This window comes from Crassostrea angulata, chromosome 7, assembly GCF_025612915.1.
Source record: "Crassostrea angulata isolate pt1a10 chromosome 7, ASM2561291v2, whole genome shotgun sequence".
Lineage (NCBI taxonomy): Eukaryota > Metazoa > Mollusca > Bivalvia > Ostreida > Ostreidae > Magallana > Magallana angulata.
This window is the reverse complement of record NC_069117.1, coordinates 27,105,724-27,128,212: the sequence shown is the minus strand read 5'-3', so window position 1 is coordinate 27,128,212 and position 22,489 is coordinate 27,105,724. Positions and strand designations below refer to the sequence as shown.

Below are 22,489 nucleotides of genomic sequence, written 5' to 3'. Positions count from 1 at the left end.
GTGGATGATTTCTAGATAGGCTTGAAATAGTAATGTCTTTGATTTGATTATAACCAAATAATTGTAAATCAACGTATACAACTGTTACTACTACTACTACTACTACTTCTTTTGGCTACTTTGTAAGTGTGCTAAAGCTTCTAGCACGTTTTATCAATATTAAGAGAAAAACGCGGTCTATAAAACTCTTGAAAAGACTATTATCATGTCAAATCCCTCTATGCCTGATTGTAATACTTCTCTCATACATGATGATATCATTACTTTTAAATATGATATCATGATGAAAAGACATAACAGTTTTAAAAAAATATCTAATTATATAATGTATACATAATTAAAACACAGAATACGGTTTCATAACTTTAATTCAACGCCATATAACAATTAAGCAACATTGAAGAGCATCGACCAATATATATTTTGTTTTGTTCAACAATTAATTAAATATTGTAATTATTTAAAAATACCACTTCTTACTTGTAGAACGAAATTCAAACGAAACAGCTTGTAAAGCTATAATTATGCATATCAAGTGCATATCAATGTTCTATTAATTTTGACACAATTAATTTTACAGAAAGTTGGTAAGAAACTATTATAATAGTAAGTTGTCAGAACTTGCGTTCGAATAATGTTGCATGTATATCATTATACGAGAAGTATTTTCAAACAAATATTATGATTGAACTCTGCAATACGCGAAACTAATTTAGTATACAGTATAAAGTGTCCATACATAAAAAGGAAATTCAGTTTGTTGCAGCGTTTCCTTCCTGATGCGTTCAGGGCTTCTAGATGTGTTTGTCTCTGCACCCTCGTCATGGGAATATTAGTCTTGCCAAGTTTTATTTACATTCTGTAACAGAAAATTTAAAAAAACTAACAAACAATAATCATTTTTTTTAGAAAGTTTATGCGTCTTGATTCATATAATTTTGTTTAAGAGTAAATATATGAACGTGGAGTGAAAAAGTTTGAATATAATGAATGCTGAAATTGAAAATACTAAGGTGCAAACTGTACCACGCTATGCAATGAACAGCAAAACGAATAATCCTGATCTAGAATAGTAATTCAAATACATAATTGAGTTTGAAAATTTTCATTAACATTTAGAAAATTAACTTTAAAATATATTGCTTTGGACGTAACACAATTTAAAGTATGAATATAAACGCTTATGAGAAACATTTGTGTATTTTTTTCCCATGCATATAAGGCCTAACAAAAAAAATGGTTTGTTTCCGCTTTCATGCTGAAAAAAGTAGGGTCGGTCGGTCGGAATTTTTTTTTTATTTTTTCAATTTTTTTTTCTCTTTAATATTGCAGTATCCATACATGCCGGTTAGATACTGACACTGCTGAATGGTATAATATGAGAAATACTTTTAACATCATTTCTGACTATTAAGCTGGTCTTAAGAAAACACAAAAATGATATTATATATCAGATACTTCCTCTGCCAACGATGAGAGCATTATTAAAATCTACAACACATGGAAACATACAGCTATTTTGAAACAAAACGTTTGAGTTACACTGAAATTATGCATCTTGGATATTTATCTTAGACCTTTTAGCGTTCTTTTGTTCCTCATAACAAAGATGACACATCACACTATACATATCCTCGCAACATAAGAAACGCTATCGCAGAACCCATAATGATTCCAGCTGGGCCATTCATCTTAGAGGAGGATGCGTTTGGAGGTAAGGTGGCAGCTACGGATGGGATAGGTCTTAGTGCTGTAGTTGATTCATCTATCAAAATTAATTTCTCTGAACGTTATGGTTACGTATACTTTTTTAATCATCTTATTAATAATTTTATGTATCGTTAATCTTGTGGGTGGGAGGGTTCGGTTGAATACTGCCAACAGAACAATCTTTAATACAGGACTTTAAACACTTTTAGAAATACAAAACATCCATCTGTTATGATACACACCATTAGATTTTAAAAAGTTTAACCTTTATAAAAAAAAAACCGAAAAAACTATTTCACTCATTCTATTTGATTTGTCATTTTCTAGAAATATTTTACTTGATGAGTTAGGAAAGAACAAGAAGAGTAAACTAGATCTCGTTACGAGTAACGAGTAGGTCTTCCGTCCGATTTTGTTTTCATATGATACGATGAAATATCGATATTCTCTGCCAAATCTGCGATCTTGGTGAATCTAGGTTTTTTGTCTCGAGACTATCTTCAATCGATTGTCTATCATTTATAAAAGTTTGTGTCTCAATCACTTACAGTGACTAAAATCTCGCTGGTATCAATTTTGTAAAAAAGGCTAAGTACCAAAGATATTTGAAATATTGCTTGTTTTCAAGTTATCTGTAATATAGTTTACGAGTGTCTTGGCTCCTCATTTAAGGGGCCAGCCCCTTTTTTCTTGAGTTCAATCGAAAGTTCTCACGAATACTAACATTTTTTGTTCTTACACCCATCTAAAATTGTTGTTCATTTTTGAGATACAAATGATTGAATATTTTAGGGGCCAGCCCTATAGATCCTTAATGGGGACAGACTTTGGAGTTTTGATTAGTGGAATTGATTAGAATAATCAATGCAAACATTTTCTTTTCTACATTGCCTAACAAAATATGTCTCCTTCTATAGATATATTGCATCAAAGTTTAAGTACTTTGGCCCCTTAAAATCCCTAATTACGTCATAAATGGGTGTGAAAATGATTTTACCTGATAAATATTGCTACAATCAACAACTTTGCTTCTATATTGCATTACAAAATTATGATCGTTTTTAAGTTATTTGCAATAGAGTTTACGAGTGTCTTGGCCCCTAATTTAAGGGGCCAGCCCCTTTTTCTTGATTTTGTTCGAAAGAACGTTTAATTATCTACTATTTTTGTTATATATGTCTTAACAAAATATCAACTGATAAAAAGATACAGATGAAAACGTATGAAGAATTTGAATGAAAATTCGTACCCAATTTTCGTGCCTAGGCGAGGTCCAAAAAATGGCGCCACTGGCGTAAAACAAAATAATAGTGCACAACTTCAGACTATAGACTACCTATCCTGAAAATTTCATAGTCATATCTCTGATACTTTCTGAGATCAGCTCTGCACAAAATAGGTCGTAAAAATGTACAAAATGGCCGATAAATCGGTACCGGAAGTGCCGACAGGAAAAATCTCAAAAACGTATGAAGTTTACATCAAGACTCATCTTCTCTGAAAAAATGGTCGAAATCGGTCGAATAGTTTTCGAGAAATCTCGTGCACAAAATTTGTGGAAAAAAATAATAATAATAATAATAAGAAATCGTACGAAAACTATAAGGTCTTCCGTTGGAAACGGAAGACCTTAATAACCTGAGCAAGAGGAATTCTTTAATACCCGAATGTAAGTCTTTGCAATTGATCCTCTGAAATTGTTTGCTTCAACAAGATATGTTCCAAACAGATGCCTATACATAACGGGAATGTGGTAATTTGTTTTGTAAAATACTTTTGTGTAAGTTCCGGGTCCCACCCGTCCTTCAAGGTGATGCACATATTTACGGGTATTTGGTAAAAGATACCAGGAAATAAAAGGTCCAGGAACAGACACAAATGATGCTGTCATATTCAGCTCAGCCCCCTCACAGGTTCTGTAGGTCTGATTCATCGGCGCATTGTTAGCTAGACGAGGTGTGCCTTCGGGAGAAAAAGGTTTCAGCGTACAAATTATTACAGGTATAGATACTTCTTGAAGATAATAGAACAAATAAACTGGTTATAACATATATGTTATGTAGCATGTATATTGTTGAATTAGTGTTCATGTACACTTTGTAGAGTCTGCATCATTTTAAGATTCGGGAATTTGCCCCCAGAAAATAAAGTTTAGTCTGTATTATTGATAAGATGTCATAATGTGCCAAAAGAAATCAAATATGAATTGTGATTTCAATGTATAGGATCTCAGCTTACCTTGAAAAACTGCCATCATTGATAAAAAAAGAACTTCATAAAGAAATGATACTATTAGACACTTTGCTTAGTGAAAGTTTTTTTCCATCAATATAATGCAATAATTTTGCAAAAGAAATCCAAATTATTTATGTTATAAATCAAACATCTTTGGCCTACCTTGCACAGTTTTAAATTTGCATTTTTAAGCTTTAAACTTCAATTTTAAAAAAATACAAACTTTGCTCGGTACATGAAATTTAATATTGGTTTAGAGGGTCAATGTACCTTTAGATGACTTAACTTACATGCGATGGTATTGCTGTAGTGGGTTGTTTTTATCGAGGAGTTTCCTTTCCTGTTCGTGGCATACACGGAATACTTGTTTCCTGTATCAGTACACAAGGGAGGGAACACAGTCAGAATGGCCGCGATTTCACAGTCATAAGTGCACGTCATGGTTTGGTTAGCACTGTATCTGGAGTCTTTGGTAAAATGAACAAAAATCAAGTCTTATTAATATTTTAACGCCTTACACGTTCATAATAACACTGACATCTTTTGATATCATATATCAAATTTGCATATACACGAAACTTATTTAACTTGTCTATTAGATTTTGCGAACTAAGGATCTGGATAGAATTTAGCCATTCCAGTTAAAATGTATAATCAAACCTAAGGGCAAAAACGAGTTCAAAGATTTTTCATGTGAGATGGCCCACGTGATTGTGGCATTTGGATATGTCCTTATGATACTGGTTACAGTGATGGGAAAACTTTCACTGTATGGGTTCCCAGTGTATCCATTTAAAGTCACTGACTTTATTTCTGGAGCATCTGTGAGAAAAAATTTCTAAGTTCAATGTTTTTACTTAATCTCATTCTTAAAAAAATAACAAAGATTTTTGCTATGATATGCAAGACACTATTACGTAAAAACAAATAATCAAGTATTCAATTGATTAAAGACAACTTTATTTTCTGCACTACCAATAATATGATGTAAATAAAATTAATAAAATGTTCTTCAAATAGCATCGTTTTACTAACATTTCACACGCAGCTCAAAGGTCACATTTCCTTCAAAATTATCTCCAATGACGTTGTTACTCGCTCTACACATGTAGATTCCGACATCGGAAGATGATGCATTGCCGAGGTTTAGGACGGCAGTGGACCCCCTGTATCTGTCTGTATTCGTCCTATAGTATTGATACCAAATGTATCTGCAGGCAGGTTCACATTGGGCGGAGCAAGTAATGAGCGGTAGAGGCTCTCCAGCGTCTACTTCGAACGTTGTTAAGTTTGGAGACAGCTTAACGGAGTCTCCAGGCCCATCTGTGTTACAAATAAATTTATCAACTGTACATATGAACACCCAGGTCAACTTAAGCTACAATGCACCTTAATCTATTCTATGCAGCACTATTCAAAATACGAAATTATTGGTCTCAGAGATTATAAGAATATAAAGTAAAAAATGAATTTTGTTGTCGTTATATAAGGAATAAAGTTATTTATTGCCTTGTTAAATTGATAAGAGACTAAAACACGGGGAAAAAAACACCAATGATTTGTACACATTCATACTACTATGGTGTCATTAAAATTCATGACCCAATTAAGGTTTGTAGTATTTGTGAATAAAGACGTTTATTTTTTCTACAGAAACTGTAAACCGACGCATCAATGAAATTGCATCCCCATTAATAAGCAAAAAGCCCACATTCCAAAAACATGCACCCCCTCTACGAAATTAAACGGTGCCACAGTACTTGAAACTAAAATGAAAAGTATGATTTCAAAAATTAAAACATTTAAACATGTTTAGCCATACATTTGACAACCACATTGACTGTGGTGTTTCCTGTGACTTCTGCAGTCGCGTTGTTCTCTCTCATCCTCAGACTTGTGCCTTCCACGACATACACCCCTGCTTGTTCTCTTCTTATGTTTTGGAGACTTAGCTTCAAATTCGTAGACAAGACCTTTGTACTACCCACTTTTCTCCACGATATTTTCACAGGGTGTGGATTTGCAGTAATATAGGCTTCAACAGTAAAATTCTTTCCTTCTTTTACCCACATTGTTGAGAAAGTAGAAAATTCTGGTCCATCTATTAAAACAGTTAAGCTGTTAAGCCATAATTGTTTTAATAAAAATTGAATCTTTAATTAGTACATTTCAAGTTACGACACTTGAATGTAATACTGAATTTCCAAATTTGAATTAATCTAAGAACTTTTCTTAGCGATACCAATACAAAAAAAAACAACAACATTTGACTGAAATGAAAAACTGTAGATTGATAAGTTACATGACTTTGACTATGTGTAAATATAAAACTATCCGCTTTTACTAAAATGAAATGTTAATTGTCTTCCAAATTGATATTGTACACACACACACACACACACACACACACACACACACACACACACACACACACACACACACACACACACACATATATATATATATATATATATATATATATATATATATATATATATATATATATATATATATATATATATAATCTTGAAATAATATAAATACAAACACTGTATTACAAGCTTGACTTGAATGGAACTTTTGGCAACGGAATTTTGAGCTTCACAAAAAAAGTCAGTAGAGCTTAAGTGTCTTGGCATGTTAGTTATTACTAATTGGTCACTTCCTGAAAAAAAAAAAAAAAATAAAGAATAATTAAAAACTAGACTTTGACCCGTGCGTGCACGGGTTGACATTGCATATGATATGATGCATTTACATAATTAAGCTTTCAGTCTAGAATAATGCTATTAATTTCACTACACTCTTCTAAGTTGAATAATCTAACTGAGTCTAAGGAAAGGCCTTCACAACAGTTAAAATGCCTCCCTGGTCCCATATACCCGTGATGTAGCAAAAAATGGCAGAATCGCTCCAAAATTTTGGAGAAAATTAATGAAGCTGCATTGAAAATATAGCAGTTAAATTATTCATAACAAACCAAGAATTCGAGTCTATTATTTTAATATAGAAGTATAGATGATTTGAACTAAGACAAGTTCATCAATTACTGTTTATGAAATACTCTACATAGTTGATATCTTTTTCATTCTAACTATGTTGTCAGTAGAGAGAGCACGATGAAGTCAAAAAGAAGTTTCACACACAAATTCATCCGATAACAAATGGTCTCAAAATAACTATTTCGGTGGATTTTGACATCAATACAAATTTCTGTATTGTATTGAACACCGAAAGCATAAATTAGAACACTTACTGTGGGTCATCAAACTTTTCCTGTTCTCATGAATAAATCATTCCTTTTTTTTTTTGGATAGGATTATTTTCACTTAATTTTCAAAACACACCCACACCCACCCACCTATATATATATATATATATATATATATATATATATATATATATATATATATATATATATATATATATATATATATATATATATAGCAGTGTTGATTTTATATCTTTAAATGAATAAGAAGAAAATGATAACAAGAAAACAAAACGGTTGGAAGTTTACCACAACAACGATAAAATCATGAAAAACAGCAGACATTTCGACACTAATGCTGATGTGAGCCTTTGGGTATGTTTATCCAAAATTATAAACTAGGGTCTCATTTTAAGAATTTTAGAATATATACAAATTGATAAAAATAATAATAATGATAGTTTAAAGGGACTTGGACACGATTTGACTTACAATTTCCAAATTTTATTTTTAAGTTTCAAAGTTTATAATTCTAAAGTCAAATATCAAGTTATAAGCAAGATAGAGAGTTCATAATTCTTTGTTTTGTAAACAAAGCTCGAATATTGTCATTTTTACATATGTGTTGTATTTGCGTAGGTTTCAATCAACTGTATCCTTCTATTGTTTATAATAGTATTTATGAAGATATTGAACAAGTTTAAAATGTTTTTTACATGTCATTTTGTCTAAGAAATTCTCTACATGACATTTTTTGTAAACAACTATAAGACTCGAGCTTTGTTTACATAACAATCAATTTTTACCTCTGTATCTCGCTTGTATCTTGACTTTAACAATCAATATTTTGGTCAATCATTTAAAATGCACCAGTAAACCATTTTATTTACAAAAAATAAAACTAAAATTTTTGATCTCATATCGTGTCCAAGTCCCTTTAAGCCAACAAGTTATTCCAGTTAATGTTTGTAAATCTCGCTATGTGTTTAAAACAATGAAAGTGTTCTTGTGTTCTTTAGACAAAATGATTTCTATCAATGTTTTTAAGCAGTGAGGGACTTTAAAAGTGATGGTACCTCTTCCAGACCAAACTGCACTGGCCATGGGACTGGCTGCCACCACTCCACATGTCAGATTCAAAGTGGCTCCCTTATCTACATAACACTTCATTGTGTCCTTATCTGTGACGTATAAGTACTTTCCCCTGACTTCTAGCTCTGGAGCAACTGAAACGAGATCTCAAATATATCTAATTGTTATTATAGCATATACACACAAATATACCTTGATTCGATGCCATCCTGCACATTAATTTTACCTGTATATTTATATGCTTGTTGAAATATCAATGCATTTTTTATATTGCTTGTATTGTATTTACTTAAAAATGATCCTGTACATCAATACACAATCATGCATTAAGGTAGTCCTATACTCGGCACTAAATGGGCTCAATCATTAAAACCTTAGCTTTAAATGATAAATATACATTTTAGCAATACATATACAAAAGAAAATATGTATGTTTACATGCTAGTTTGTTTGTTATCACCTCTCAGACGGGTGTACCCCCTTGCGAAAATTATTGACAATTATGAAATTTGGCAGACGTTCGTTTTTCCTAAAAATAATTACCAATTTTGGGAAAATTAGAACCGAACATACAAAATAGAGTATAAATATTTATTTAAGCCATATCGCATCAATAATTTTGCGCAAGTTTTTGTAAGTAAGTACGCTTTATGGACCTGATGTATCAAAAGGGAATACAAAAAACGCAATGCTAGTATCGCGTTTGGTAATTTTTTTTTACTATTTTATGGACTCAAACTTAAATTCATGGTGTTTATTCTATATATTGACATCTTAGAAAAAAGATTTGGTAAAATAAATCATATGTTGACGGATTACTTTTCACGCTATAAGCTCTAAACCAAGTAGACCCTGACGAAAAAATCCGTAAAAATCACATTTTGCTACAGTTTTCTGCCTAGATCTGTCAACAATGTCAGATATCATTTAAACATTAATTAGTTGACAATTGATTAAATTCGAAATAGCTTCTGTCTCTAAATTTAAACCGGTTTTAGTAAAAGAAAAATTCGGGAGGGGGGGGGGTCAAAACAAAGAAGATATAAGCATACCTGAGATCCTGGTTAATCCGAAACTTTTTTCATTTTACTTTAACAGAATCGAGTTTCTCAACATTAATCATTTCTATCTCTCATAGAATACATATATTACATGTACCTTTCTAATTGCTTATTATTGCCATTGTTTACAACAGCGATGTAGAGCATAATTAATACCGGGTATCTAAAACGCTTTGTAGAAGTCGAACCAATATTGTAAAATCCGTATTATGACGTAGTGCGATACTCGGACTACTTTAATTAAGAAACTGGTGGATAACTATCATTTGAAACAAATTTAACGCAGTTGTACCTGCTGAATTATTTAACATAACATATCCTGAGTTTTTATTCCTTACTCAGCATACAAACTTACAATTGACCTGTAACTGCTTAGATTTAGTGACTCTTTTATTCTTGTATCCTGTGGCTACACAACTGACATTAGACCCAGAGTAATCTCGAGTGTAGGTAAACTTCCACCATTGCTCGGTTTTGAAGTTACCCTAAAAAATCATGAAATACAATAGTAAACAAAAACATTAATAAAATAGTAAATCATTTTTTCACGTATAGTAAAGAAACATAACTAAAGACCCATTGACCATATCGCTCACCTGAGCAATGCTAGTCGTTAAAAATCAGCTTTATGGACTGAGTCATTTACACAATATCTGGACTATGTAGTGGAGAAGATCCTTTATAAAAAAAAAGATTTTAATATTTTTTTCTAGATATTCCTACTTAAATTATTGTAACAGTGAGATTTCATATTCATATCCTACACTGAGCATTGCAGTTCTCAAGAATATCTTAAACAACTGTTTAAATATATAATTATGTAAACATCCATCAAACTTTAAATCTTTTATTGGGTTCAAAAAATGTCTAATAATTCAGAATCAACAATATGTCAGAATACTTGCATAAACGTACATGCAATACCATATCTAATAACATTTTAATTTTTTCAGATTTTTTTTTTCACATGTAAAATTTCACCCTCAAATGTTGCCCCACCCTACTCCCGAAATATCATGACTTGAATCTACACTATTTTAGGTCGACTTCACACAAGTTACAACCTCTAGATCTCTGGCCGATTGGTTTTAAGGATGACGTTTACTCAGAATGAAAAAAAAAATCCACTGATGATAATGAAAAAACCATCAATTGTATGTTATAGACCTTTGATTGTAGTGTTATTTTTCACTTTAAAAATATAGGTCAATGACCTACTTTTCGAGTTAATGGTCATTGAATATTTTTTTTAAAAATCACGAAAAATCCCATAAAATAAAAACCATCAATTGTATGTTATAGACCTTTGATTGCAGTGTTATTTTTCACTTTTAAAAATATAAATCAATAACTGACTTATCGAGTTAATGGCCATTGAATATTTTTTGAAAAATCACGAAAAATCCCATGAAATTTTGCACTACGATTGGATTTTTCTTCATTGTAAAAATATTACAAATAATAAATAAAAACACTTTTAAAAATTAAATACAAATAATGAATGTTAGTGGCACTATATAGGTATAAAGCATTAAGATTTAAGCAACAATTTTAAAATATTCCAATCCGAATTTCCTCTACCAGTTTTCTAATCCCTACCCATTTTTGATCCAATTTTACAGAAATTTAATGATAATAATACATAAACATTTATAGTATTGAACTACGTATATTTACCTTATTCTGTTGGCATTAAGTTTATATGAGGTCAATGATCAAAATTTTGAGATATGGTGTCTTTTATTATTTTTAAGCATTTTTCAATATATTTGCAATTCGTGCCATACGATTATATTAATGAAAAAGTAAGGAAAAACCAACAGAAACTAGATGCTGTCATTAGACAGTAATACCCGCACCATGTGTTTGCCCCTAAATAACACTGTTTTATACCAGTTTAATTAAAAATGAAGGCTACATGCAAACTCCGGTAATACATTTAAAAATTATAATTTTCATAACTGAAGGATGAGATCCCTGCCCATATGATAATACACATCATGACATAAGCAGCACTTTATGTGCAATTTGGGGTAGAACTGTTTGCAGTGAATTTTCAGTTAATCAATAATCTTAACATTTTATGTCATAGGAAGTATAATGGTCTATATAATTATTACAAACAAAATTAAAAATTAAATTATGCCCCCTCCCTGTGGCGGTTGCCGGTTTTAGATTTGCTTCTGTGTGCCTACATAAACATCATCGTATGCACAGATTTAGAGAAGGGGTGGGAGTGAGGGGTCCAGACCCCCCCTCCCCATGAAAATTCGTAAATTACCAAAAATACACCTTGGACCCCAATGCTCTTACAGACATGTAAACGCTCTAACCCATTGCGCTTCAATGTTAGGTAACATTATTTGGGGGGGGGGGGGGTAAATATTTAATCAATAGTCAACATACTTTATTGTTTATCTCAATAGGAAGTATACATGTACATCACAATATGCAGGTGTCCTGCACCACCTTAAAGCTGTTATTTACCTAATAAAATAGTGCAAGTGGATTTGAAGAATAGGTCATAAAAATACATGCATGTTACAAATGACTGATCTTTGTCTGAAGTTACGTACACAACACAGGTTTGCATGTCTCATTAGCGGGTACTAGTTTTACCCAGCTCTTCGATTAGATGGGTTCACGTGTATACATACATGGGTGTTGCTAAAACGCGGAACGGAAAACGGAACGGAAGGAAAACGGAAAATCTTATCTAATGTTATTTACCTCATAGATTTGTTAAGTATGCTAAAACGATATACTTTATGTACCTTTTTAATTTTTTTTGAAAGATTAGCAATATTAGATTATTTATTCAAGAATATTTATTTCCTCAAAATTAACAGTACATGCATTGACCACTATATTCTGTCCCAAATATATTCTGTCCCAAAATATCCTCGATTCACTTTTTGCTGTATATTTATATATACCTCAGGGTTCAAGCGATTCTCTTTTAGAAGCATTAAACATTCTCATTATTCTTTCTTTAAAACGTCCTCTCTAGCTTATCAGCTGGTATAAATACACGGCTAAACTGAAATAAAGAAGTCTACGGGGTTTTGCATTTTAACAGACCCGGATGATGGTGTTGAAAAATTGTGCAAGGTCTTCTGAGTGACTTCCAAATGGAGAAAAGATGTCAACATTTTCCAATATAAATCGTCCAAATGTGCTGCATGAATATTTTGGGATCGACAGACTATAGTCCCAATATATAATCGGAAAATCAAACCAGGCAACGTCTAGAGCTCTCTATTCGGATCATATGCATATAGCTGCTGGAATAAACAACTGCATGCTTTGTAATGCAAACGTAAACAAAATTGCATTGCTAAAAATACTAGTTTCACAAATTACCGGGTACTAGTTTCACAAATTACCGGGTATTTTAATGTTTACTGTATTTTAATTTTTTAATGTCGTCAGTCATACAGTTTTTTTCTTCCATCTCAATGATACTGTATCGTCTGTATGATAAAAGATCGTCTAGAACACCGAAAATTCAATTTTGATGTAAGTATATACATGTACATCATATTTGAAAATAATATAAAAATACTCAAAACACGCATAAAACGCTTTCACTAACTGCGTACGTTACGCTAATATGCCAGCAATACCATATAAGAGAAATAAGTAAAAAGTTATAGCTAATTTGCTTGTTTAATTATGTTAATCTTTCACAATTCGTATACATTTGATTTTTCCGTTTCGTACACAACTAAAGCCGAATGAATACAATGCTATAATTGATAGACATTCATATGAATATTAATAAGATAGCAACATGTTGATAATCATTCATTAGATATAAATAAAAGATACAAAGTAAATCGTTTCTGGCCAGTCTATACCCTTTTTAAGGGATAAACGTGATGATATTTTCCATTCCGTTCCGTTTTCCGTTCCGCGTTTTAGCAACACCCATACATACATGTCTGTGTTTTCCGTATACAGAAAAGGATTACGGTAGTTAAGATCAGCTAAAGGAATTCATTATTGTGTTTTAATTGGATTATCATTATGATGTTGACCAATTTAGGTAAGCATAATACATGTAGTAGCAGTAGCACAATATAATAAGATGCCAGCATGGGATTCCTGCCAGCATACATACACATGTATATAAGTTCTACTTTCACTTTCTAAATGTAATCTCCCTTTGACAGCATACTGTATCATCATCTTTTAATATTTAAATAAGCTTATCATCGTTACCTATCCTATCGCATTTGTAAAATTTCTGTCATTTTAGTTGCAAAAGTTATTTTTTTCATTTGTCAGACTGCATGCACTGTTGAGTTGACCCCATATTGACCCTGTATAAACAATTTCTTATTAAATTTGTGTATTTCATATGTAAGTAAGTGTAGACACTTATATTTTTTATATGAGTAATAATAGGAAGGAAGGAGTATTTCTTTCTTAATGTATTATAATGCATCAAATACAATGTAGGTCATGACCTTATGGGACTGTTAATTCTGACCCCACGAAACAGGAAAATACAAAATATCTTCTAAAGTCATTATGATGCATCAACTGGTGTAAAGTACATTAATGACCCCCAGGTGTTGTCTTTAACCCCCCCCCCCCTTTATGAAATAGGAAATTATATGATACACTGTATATTTTGTTAACTTCTGAGATCTGAGATCCTCATCCCTAAACCGTTTAATTTATTTTTGCTCTTTGTGTCATTGCGCGTAAAATTGTATTGTAAGATTATGCCCCCTTGGAGACACCCTGACATTTTAGAACTAGAGATAATAATGTATTTTATCTTATTCATATGTTATACAGTAGTGTTTGATCCATGTGGGTAATTCCTAGCAAAATGATGTCACTGCTTTGTTTAGGAGACTTTACAATTGCCCCAAATAGGTGAATACACATGGCAGTGATGCATATAACATTTTGTTTATAAATCTTAAAAATTGAATTAAGCAATTTCCAAAATGTTAATGTGAATCACGAGAGAAAAAGCAATCAAGAAATGATATAAAATTTGCTACTGTACACATGTAAGAATGTATTAAGAAGACTGAATCTTTATAAGCAGGTTAGATTGGGGGGGGGGGATGAATGTGGAGTATAAACATTTATAATTTGAATCATTTATTGTTATTAATTAATTTTAACCTGTCAATGAATACTACTTATTGATCCCAAGGTAGAAATATGACCTCTGATCGTATCTCAATAGATCATTTGTCAATTATGCAAGGTGTAATGTAATTTTTTTTAAGAATAACATTTTTTACCAGTTTATAAAAGTTTTTAGACACCCAAATTATATTTTGATTTTAATAGATTATTCGACAAGGAAGGGGGGGGGGGGGGAGAGAGAGAACAGTTTATATTTGAGTTTGTTTGGGAGTGGGGGTTCCAAGTCATATATTTGACAATTTTTTAATGTAATTTAAAATAAGACTAAGCCATACTACAGTCATGAACATGAATAGTATAGAACAAAACACAAACTAATACATGTACATGTATATATACATAGGAAGTATTACAAAACAGATGATTGATCTATATCTGGGTTCTTAAATTGAATCATATATCATGTACATATTATATTATTGTTTCTTTGTTCAAGGCATTTAAGATGGTATGTAGGTCATGATCCCAAGTGCTCTTCCTGAAATTATCAAATATCATAAAAACCATTGAGATCCCCACCTTAATCCAAAGATATTATTCCTCCTTAGGTCATGCAGGCGCATCAGATCATTATGGCATGTAAGTCATGACCCTAAGGGGTCATCCTGACCCCCTTAGAATCAGAAATTGTCAATTATCTTTAAATTATTGATGTTTGATGATCCTATCTCTATTTAATCTTTATTAATTATTAAGTCTCCTGAATGAAGTTTGGAGACTTATTGTTTTTGTACGGTTCTTAATACATGTATATATTCTTCATCTTCTTTTTCTTCTTTCCCGCTCTGAACTTGTTTCTCAGAGATGGCTGAACATAATTGTACAAAACTCTAGGATATGATAGGCCTGCAAATCTAGTTGTGCACCCTGGTTTGATTTTTCTCATTTTGGGTTAGACAACCACTTTTCGGGGGAGGGGGGGGGGGAGGGGGGTGTCAAAAGGGTGTGGGGTCTAACATTGAACCTTGTAGAAAGAATCATAGACTCTATTGTAAATGGTAACTTGAAAACGGACAAAGATAATAATATAGGGTTTTCATAATCATATATTGGCTGTTACTGGCAATATATAGGGTTTATTAGATCTGACCCCTGGGGTCATCCCCACCCCCCAGGAATTTGAAATTACCATATATCTCAGAAACTGTTATAATCATGACCCCTAAACCATATATATTCATGTTTCTGGTGTCAAGGGGCATCAAATGTTATGTAGGTCTTGGGCCCTGTGGGTGGTCCTGACGCCCTCAAACAGCAAGTCCCTTAATATCTTCAAAACAGTTGAGATCCCCACCCTTAAACCATATATATTCTTGTACCTTGTGTCAAGGGGCATCAAACGGTATGTAGGTCATGGGCCCCGGGGGTTGTCAATGACCCCCCTTGAACAGGAAGTGCACGAATATCTCGAAAACGGTTGAGATCCCCACCCCTTAACCATATATATTCTTGATCCTTAAAGGGCATCAAAAGGTATGTACCGGTAGGTAATGGGCCTCAGGGTTAAATTAATTTTTCAAAACCGTAATGCACATCTATGGAACAGTTCCTTTCATATCCCAAGATATGATGTGTCTATCCATTAAATCATAAAAGGAGTTCTAGGATCTATGTTTTTTTTTAAGTGATAAACGTCAATTTTTCTGCTACATTTTGACTCCCTGGATGAAATTTAAATTTTGAAAACCTTACTGCACATCTATAGAACAGTCCCTATCATATCCCAAGATATAATTGTCTATCCATTAAATCATAAGAGGAGCTCTTGGATCAATGTTTGATTTTTTAGTGATAAACGTCAATTTTCTGCTACTATTTGACTCCCAGGATGAAATTTAAATTTTTAAAACCTTATTGCACATCTATAGGACAGCCCCAATTATATCCCAAGAGATGATGTAGCTACTCCAAAAGTTGTAAGAGGAGTTCTGGGAACCATATTTTTTTTGCCAAAAAACGTCATTTTTTGTTGCCCACTGATCCCCTTAATTAAAAAAAAAATTCTGGAACCTGATCATGCCTCAATATGACACCCCCAATCATATTCTAGAAGATCATTTGGCTACTGCTTAAAAAAAATGACGTTTTTTAAACCAGTTTTTTTGTAAAAAAACGTCATTTTTTAGCCATTAAATGACCCCCAGGACAAAATTGAAAATTCCGAAACCTTATTGCGCATCTATAGGATACCCTAAAACATATTCCAAAAGATGATTTGTCTACTTTTGAAAATGTAGGAGGAGTTCGAGGAAGAAGGTTTTTTGTGAAAAAACGTCATTTTTTACCAATTATTTGACCCCCAGGACTAACAGAGAATTTTTGAAACTTTTTTACAAAACAACATGATACCCCAAATCAAACTCCAAGAGTTCAGTTTGCTGGTTTATAAGATGTAAGAGCAGTTTGAGAAAGTAAAACGTGACAGACGGACGGACGGACGGACGGACGGACAGACGGACGGACGGACGGAACAGGGTAACAACAATATACCCGAACTTTCTTTAGAAAGTGCGGGTATAAATATACAAAATTATATAGACTAAATATAAAAATGTTTTAGCAGAAAACAAAATCTGCAAAATTTAGTCCGAAATCCCTCTGTTTGGTCAAAAGTCTATTTTCTGGGGATCATGCTTTGAAGAAAATTAAGTCTACACTATCTAAGAATGCTTCTACGCAAATTTCAGCTACTATGACAATTGATTTTTGAGAAGAAGATTTTTAAAGATACCAATAAATGTTCAATAACTCTCTAGTAAACGTGACCCTTTTATTTTAACAACCGTGAATCCCCTCTACCGAATGATGACATGTGTCAAGTTTTATAGAAATCGGCACAGTGGTTGTTTAGAAGAAGTCAAAAATTTAAAGGTTTACAGATAGACAGATAGACGGACAGACAGACAGACAGACAGACGGACAGACAGCCACACAAATGAGCGGATGCCAGACAAAAAGTGACCAGAAAAGATCACTTGAGCTCAACATGTAATTAATTTCAAATGTTGTTTATAATCATGTATTAATAGGTAAGCATGCGTGTGTATACATGTAAGACTTAGTATATATGAGTGGTCAAAATTGTGTGATCAAACAAACTTTGAGATAAGTGGTCAGAGTTAAGAATTAGTAAAACCCTGAAGTGGAGCGACACTCTTTGTTCGCTCACTGGAAATAAGTTTATTACGGATAAGACATACATGTAAAAAACCATCAAGCTCAAATGATGTATGTAAGTGTAAAATAATTTATGCGTAGAAGAAAACGAAACTCTAGCAATAACGTTTTAGTGGAAATAAATAGTTTTATTTGTTGTTTATACGATCAGCACATTTCTTGTTTGACACGTTCGTTCAAACGTAGTAGAACTGAACTATCAAGTAAGGCAAATCCAACTGAATGTTACATTCTTTATTTAAAGAATCTGGGGGAATAAGCCGAGGCAAAAAAACCAAATAGATTCATTAAAAAAAATAATATTTTATTTCTAGCAAATTTCACTTTCGTTACATTTATTAAACATATGTGATCATATACATTCAGTGCTGCCATAACCCACAAAAAGTAACTTCACATTTAATTGATATTAAGACAACAAAATAGTTATATGCTAATTTGGCAACAAAATGATATAGAAATCGGATGTTTAAATTATATTTTTTCATAGAGTTGGTCATCGTACCATTTTTTAAAGAACGAATATTATTAATACATATTAAAGTCTATCTTCTTCAATTTTCCAATAAATGGTAATTTTTAAGCTTTGTCTTTCAATGAGTAAGTCCAGTCGTTTGCGTAAAACTCATAACAATAGAATCACTATATTATAGCATCTAAACAAGCGAATCGGTGGTGTAGTGGGAAGCGAGGAGTTCTTTAAACAAATTTAACTGTAAAAGTGGGTGTTCGAATCGTAAGCGTTATGGTTTTTTGTGTTTATCTTTTTGATCTTTTTGTTTACATTGTTAGAATGTAATTTTCTTTTTTTACTTAATAATATACATTGTTAAAATGTAATTTTCCTTTTTTCATAATAATAAAAATTTGCTTATAATAACTTGAAATTATTTGATATGCGTTTTCTTCTACTTTTATAGAATATAAAATGTATTGTTATTCTCTTTGAGATTGCACGATTTCATATTGTAAACAAATGATTATTGTGCATGCAAGAAACAATTAAATGGCAAGATAAAACGTTCCATCTTTTAATCCTTGAGAGTCTTGTTAACACAAAAAGGACATACGCTGGACAAAAGCATGTAATTGTGCACAAAATGCAGAATACAAGCTAAGTCAAATGTACAGTATGCGCCTAAAGAAAATTCAACGATTAACTAGGCACGTATTTCACTTCCAATTGTATCGGCAGGAAAATCACATTACAAATGCGTGTTTTGTTGTGAAAGAAAAAGCAAAGTTCAACCAAAAGACACAAAGACCACTAGGACCAATGACCAACAGAAAGTTTGACCAGTGACTTATAACAAGCCCCCTTGTTATACGTTACTGGTTTGACTATCGCTGTCTTCCGTGTGGTATATATCCGGGGGGGGGGGGCTAAGGGGGATTTAGCCCCTCCCCCCACTTTTTTGCAAATTTATACATAGCAAAGACCTTTTTTTGCTTGTCAAGATTTTTTTAAGTCTAGCCTCCCCCCCCCCCCCCCACTTTCAATTTGCTTCCGACGCCACTGTATATTTCTTTTGGAAAATACTTGTTTTGAATACCTACAAAAGGAGTTAACTAATTTCTTTCTGTCTCTTTCTGTCTCCGAATATCGACTCCCCCATACTCTTTGTCGACTCCCCTGCGTTAGGGGTTGTATACGTCTATACGATGACTGAGGTAAATTAGTTAATAAAATATTGTTAGAAAGTAAGCAAAATTTTTGTATTTTAACTCTTTAAATGAGTATGTGATTGTCATTCTAAATTTGCCAGTTTAAAGTATATGTAAATACTACAAAACTTCAGCGCATTTACGCCTTACAAATGTCGATTGCCCCTTTCTCGCATTTTAGGACATTTTCATTTGGACAATACTGTCCACCGTTTAAATGCCCAGTTAACTCGTACGTTTATTACTTCTTATAAGACGTATGAGAGGGTCGTGGGCATTTGCAACGGCTTATTCTCCCAGATTCTTTTTATCTTCAATAAAAGAATATAGAAATAAAACAACTTTCTGTATACCGCATTTAAATATGTTGTTTTAAAAGTCAGGCTTACATTAGTACTGGTGACAACAGCTTTAGAGTCAGGAGTGAATTCAGTAGAGCCATTGTACCAAGTGAGGTTGACTGCAGGATAAGATTCGCTCACAGCACATTTCCAGTTGCCAGAAAACCCTTCCCGTCCAGTCTCACTGCCCCAGAGTGTCATTTTATTATCGTCTGGACCATCTAGATGAAAAAAAAAACTCAAATTGACCGACATATTGAGTTTCTTAGCTCGGCTGTCCCTATTTCATATTCAAAACGCTAATATAATACATGAACGCAACCATGACCGCTACATACAGTTCAGAGTTGTTGTTTTACAATGAAACGTACGACAAAGCCGTACATATTTTCAGTTGATGGGATTATCTTAAATATCCAATAAACGAAATTCAAATAAAACCACTGATACACAACATTTCTGATTTGTTCATAATTTCAATCTCATATAATAATCTTCAATGACTAACTTTTTTATGAAACTCTTCATTGACAATAATTCCAGTTTATTCAATTTTATTTTTAAAAGCATACTATTAGATTGTAATATTAATTTTTCTGCAATTAACAATTGTACACCAATTTAATCGTCAGCTGTAAGTTACAATTATTAAATAATGCATAGAATTGCGACTCACAAAGAACGGTCAATCTTTTCCCGGCGCCCACCAGACCACTGAAGCACGACAAAAACTGGTAATTGAATCGTCGATCAACGAGGACATTTGATACTTTGAAAATAGTCGTGTAATTCTGTGTACTGTTATCATACTCAATTACTGGATTCAAGGTAGAGTTCATGAAAGCACCAGATATGTCACGGTTAAAAAAGAAATAGAAATAGGTGAGCGAGGTGTTCGGTGTTGTTGATCCAATCCAAGTACAGGTAAAGTTGACCGTATCGCCCTCCTCTAACTCCCCAAAATCATTAATGGTCACAATGAATGATGCACCAACTATTGTAAAAAAAAAACAAAACAAAAACAAAAAAATGCATCTTACGTAGAAAGAATAACGTGTAAGGGTTACATCCTCAGTCAAAATGACATGAGTTGGCAACTGTCTAAACAATGTTTTTGGCATTTGGGGAACATACATTTAATTTTATTATATCAAATGAATTTCAAAATTTGTCTTTTAAGTGACAAGTTTATAAAAATTACAAAACGAAGGTTAATACAAACAACCAATATTGATAGCAATAGCTCACAGAAGTTCTTAAAAAGAACGGGGGATCTTAAAACCAGCCTCATCTCTGTGAGTTTAAATTCCGATAAGTATTTTTGTTCACTCTTAAGTCACTTTGCTGGAGTAGTCAGAAAAGCTATCTAGACCCAACATGCATGCTCATGTTTTAAGTCCAAACCTTTTATTTGCAAAGCTAACACCAAAGAAATCACCACCAAGAATCTCATTTTGGAATTTGGTTCCAAAGACCAGATTTATTCTTCTACTAAAGGTGCGAATCTTTCTTGGCTTTTGACTTTAGTTTAAACTGAAAAAAAAACTGTAAAAAAGAGGATTAATTTAAATGCAGGTTGTTTACATTTACAATACAAATTAATATGTCAAATTTTACTATAGAATACATGTTACAAACGCTTAACAATGAGAATTATCATCATTTATAATTAAATCAAGATGATTTGTCTCAAAAGGCGAATAGTTATATTTTCCAATTTATTTTCTATGGGATAACAGTCCAAATCGATTTTTATAATGTATAGTCCAATATATGTCATCAATGACAATTTTGATGTCAAATTGGATGTTATACTGATACTTATCTATACTACTTTGTTAAAATTATAGACTCGAATTTTTGGGCTTTAATACCGAGAAATCGGAAGAGTACCGTCTTTTGTTTTATATATTTTTAACATCATTGGTACTTGGAGATTACCAATTTGGTTTTGTTTTTCTCAATCAGGCTTCGCTAATTAATAATCAACGAAAATTCCTTTAAAAATCCGGAAATCGTCTGAATTTTTTCGGATTTTACAATCTTGCGCATGCGCATTACATTCACACTAAATCACGGGATGCTCTCTAGTTTGTTTCCACAATATCATATTTGCATGGATAAAATCAAAAACGATAATACAAAAACGTGTAAATTTTCATTAAGAAATTGCTATATATTCTGTTCATCAAAGGAAATACGGGAGATAATTTTAACTCAGTGCGTTTGATATCAAAAATTTCCAGAGTTCTGAATGTCAAAATGGTGTGCAAATTTGATGTATCTATTTCGTAATTAAAAATGCTCGACATAATATGCAATATCAACCTGTGCACGCACGGGTCAAAGTCTAGTACATAGATAAACCTAAGAGGGAATAATTCTTTGATTGTTATGATGAGATCAAATACGGTCAGGGGTGATCAACTCTATCATAAAGACATTCAAAGTGGTATCGGAATATGAATTTCTCTAGAACTAACTTCTGGAAGACATTGCCTATAAACGATAACCTGTATGTTAATTGTTTTGTCTCAACAACGTTCATTAATGTGTCAACTTTTAACGAATTAAGATGTACTGTCCCAGAGAACTTTATAACGTTGCTGTTTATTTATCATCTCTAAGAGTTTTTAAATATAGATTTGAACTTTTTGGAATGCACCTTACATGTAAATAGTGCAAAAGTGCCAACTTTTCCCCAGAATTTTTTTCATGTTCTAGCTGTTTTATAACCCTTTTATAAACCAAGAAAAAATTGAATGTTGCATATTGCAAATGAACACTGTTTTTTTTTTTATTTTGGGTTGGTTTTTTTTTGG

At 32.4% G+C, this 22,489-nt stretch overlaps 1 protein-coding gene across 1 annotated transcript; it reads right to left on the bottom strand.

The window, feature by feature from the left end:
* Nucleotides 1-358: 358 nt before the first annotated feature.
* On the bottom strand, nt 359-21,186 carry LOC128155394 (uncharacterized). Its single transcript, XM_052817086.1, has 13 exons — nt 21,072-21,186; nt 20,344-20,661; nt 19,716-19,888; nt 9,665-9,794; nt 8,233-8,382; nt 6,494-6,610; nt 5,768-6,046; nt 4,981-5,268; nt 4,606-4,767; nt 4,236-4,412; nt 3,349-3,672; nt 1,578-1,765; nt 359-859 (listed from the first exon to the last, which is right to left on the bottom strand). The coding sequence occupies exons 1-12, from the start codon at nt 21,118-21,120 to the stop codon at nt 1,623-1,625; spliced, it is 2,310 nt and encodes a 769-aa protein (XP_052673046.1). The 5' UTR covers nt 21,121-21,186; the 3' UTR covers nt 359-859; nt 1,578-1,622.
* Nucleotides 21,187-22,489: the final 1,303 nt, after the last annotated feature.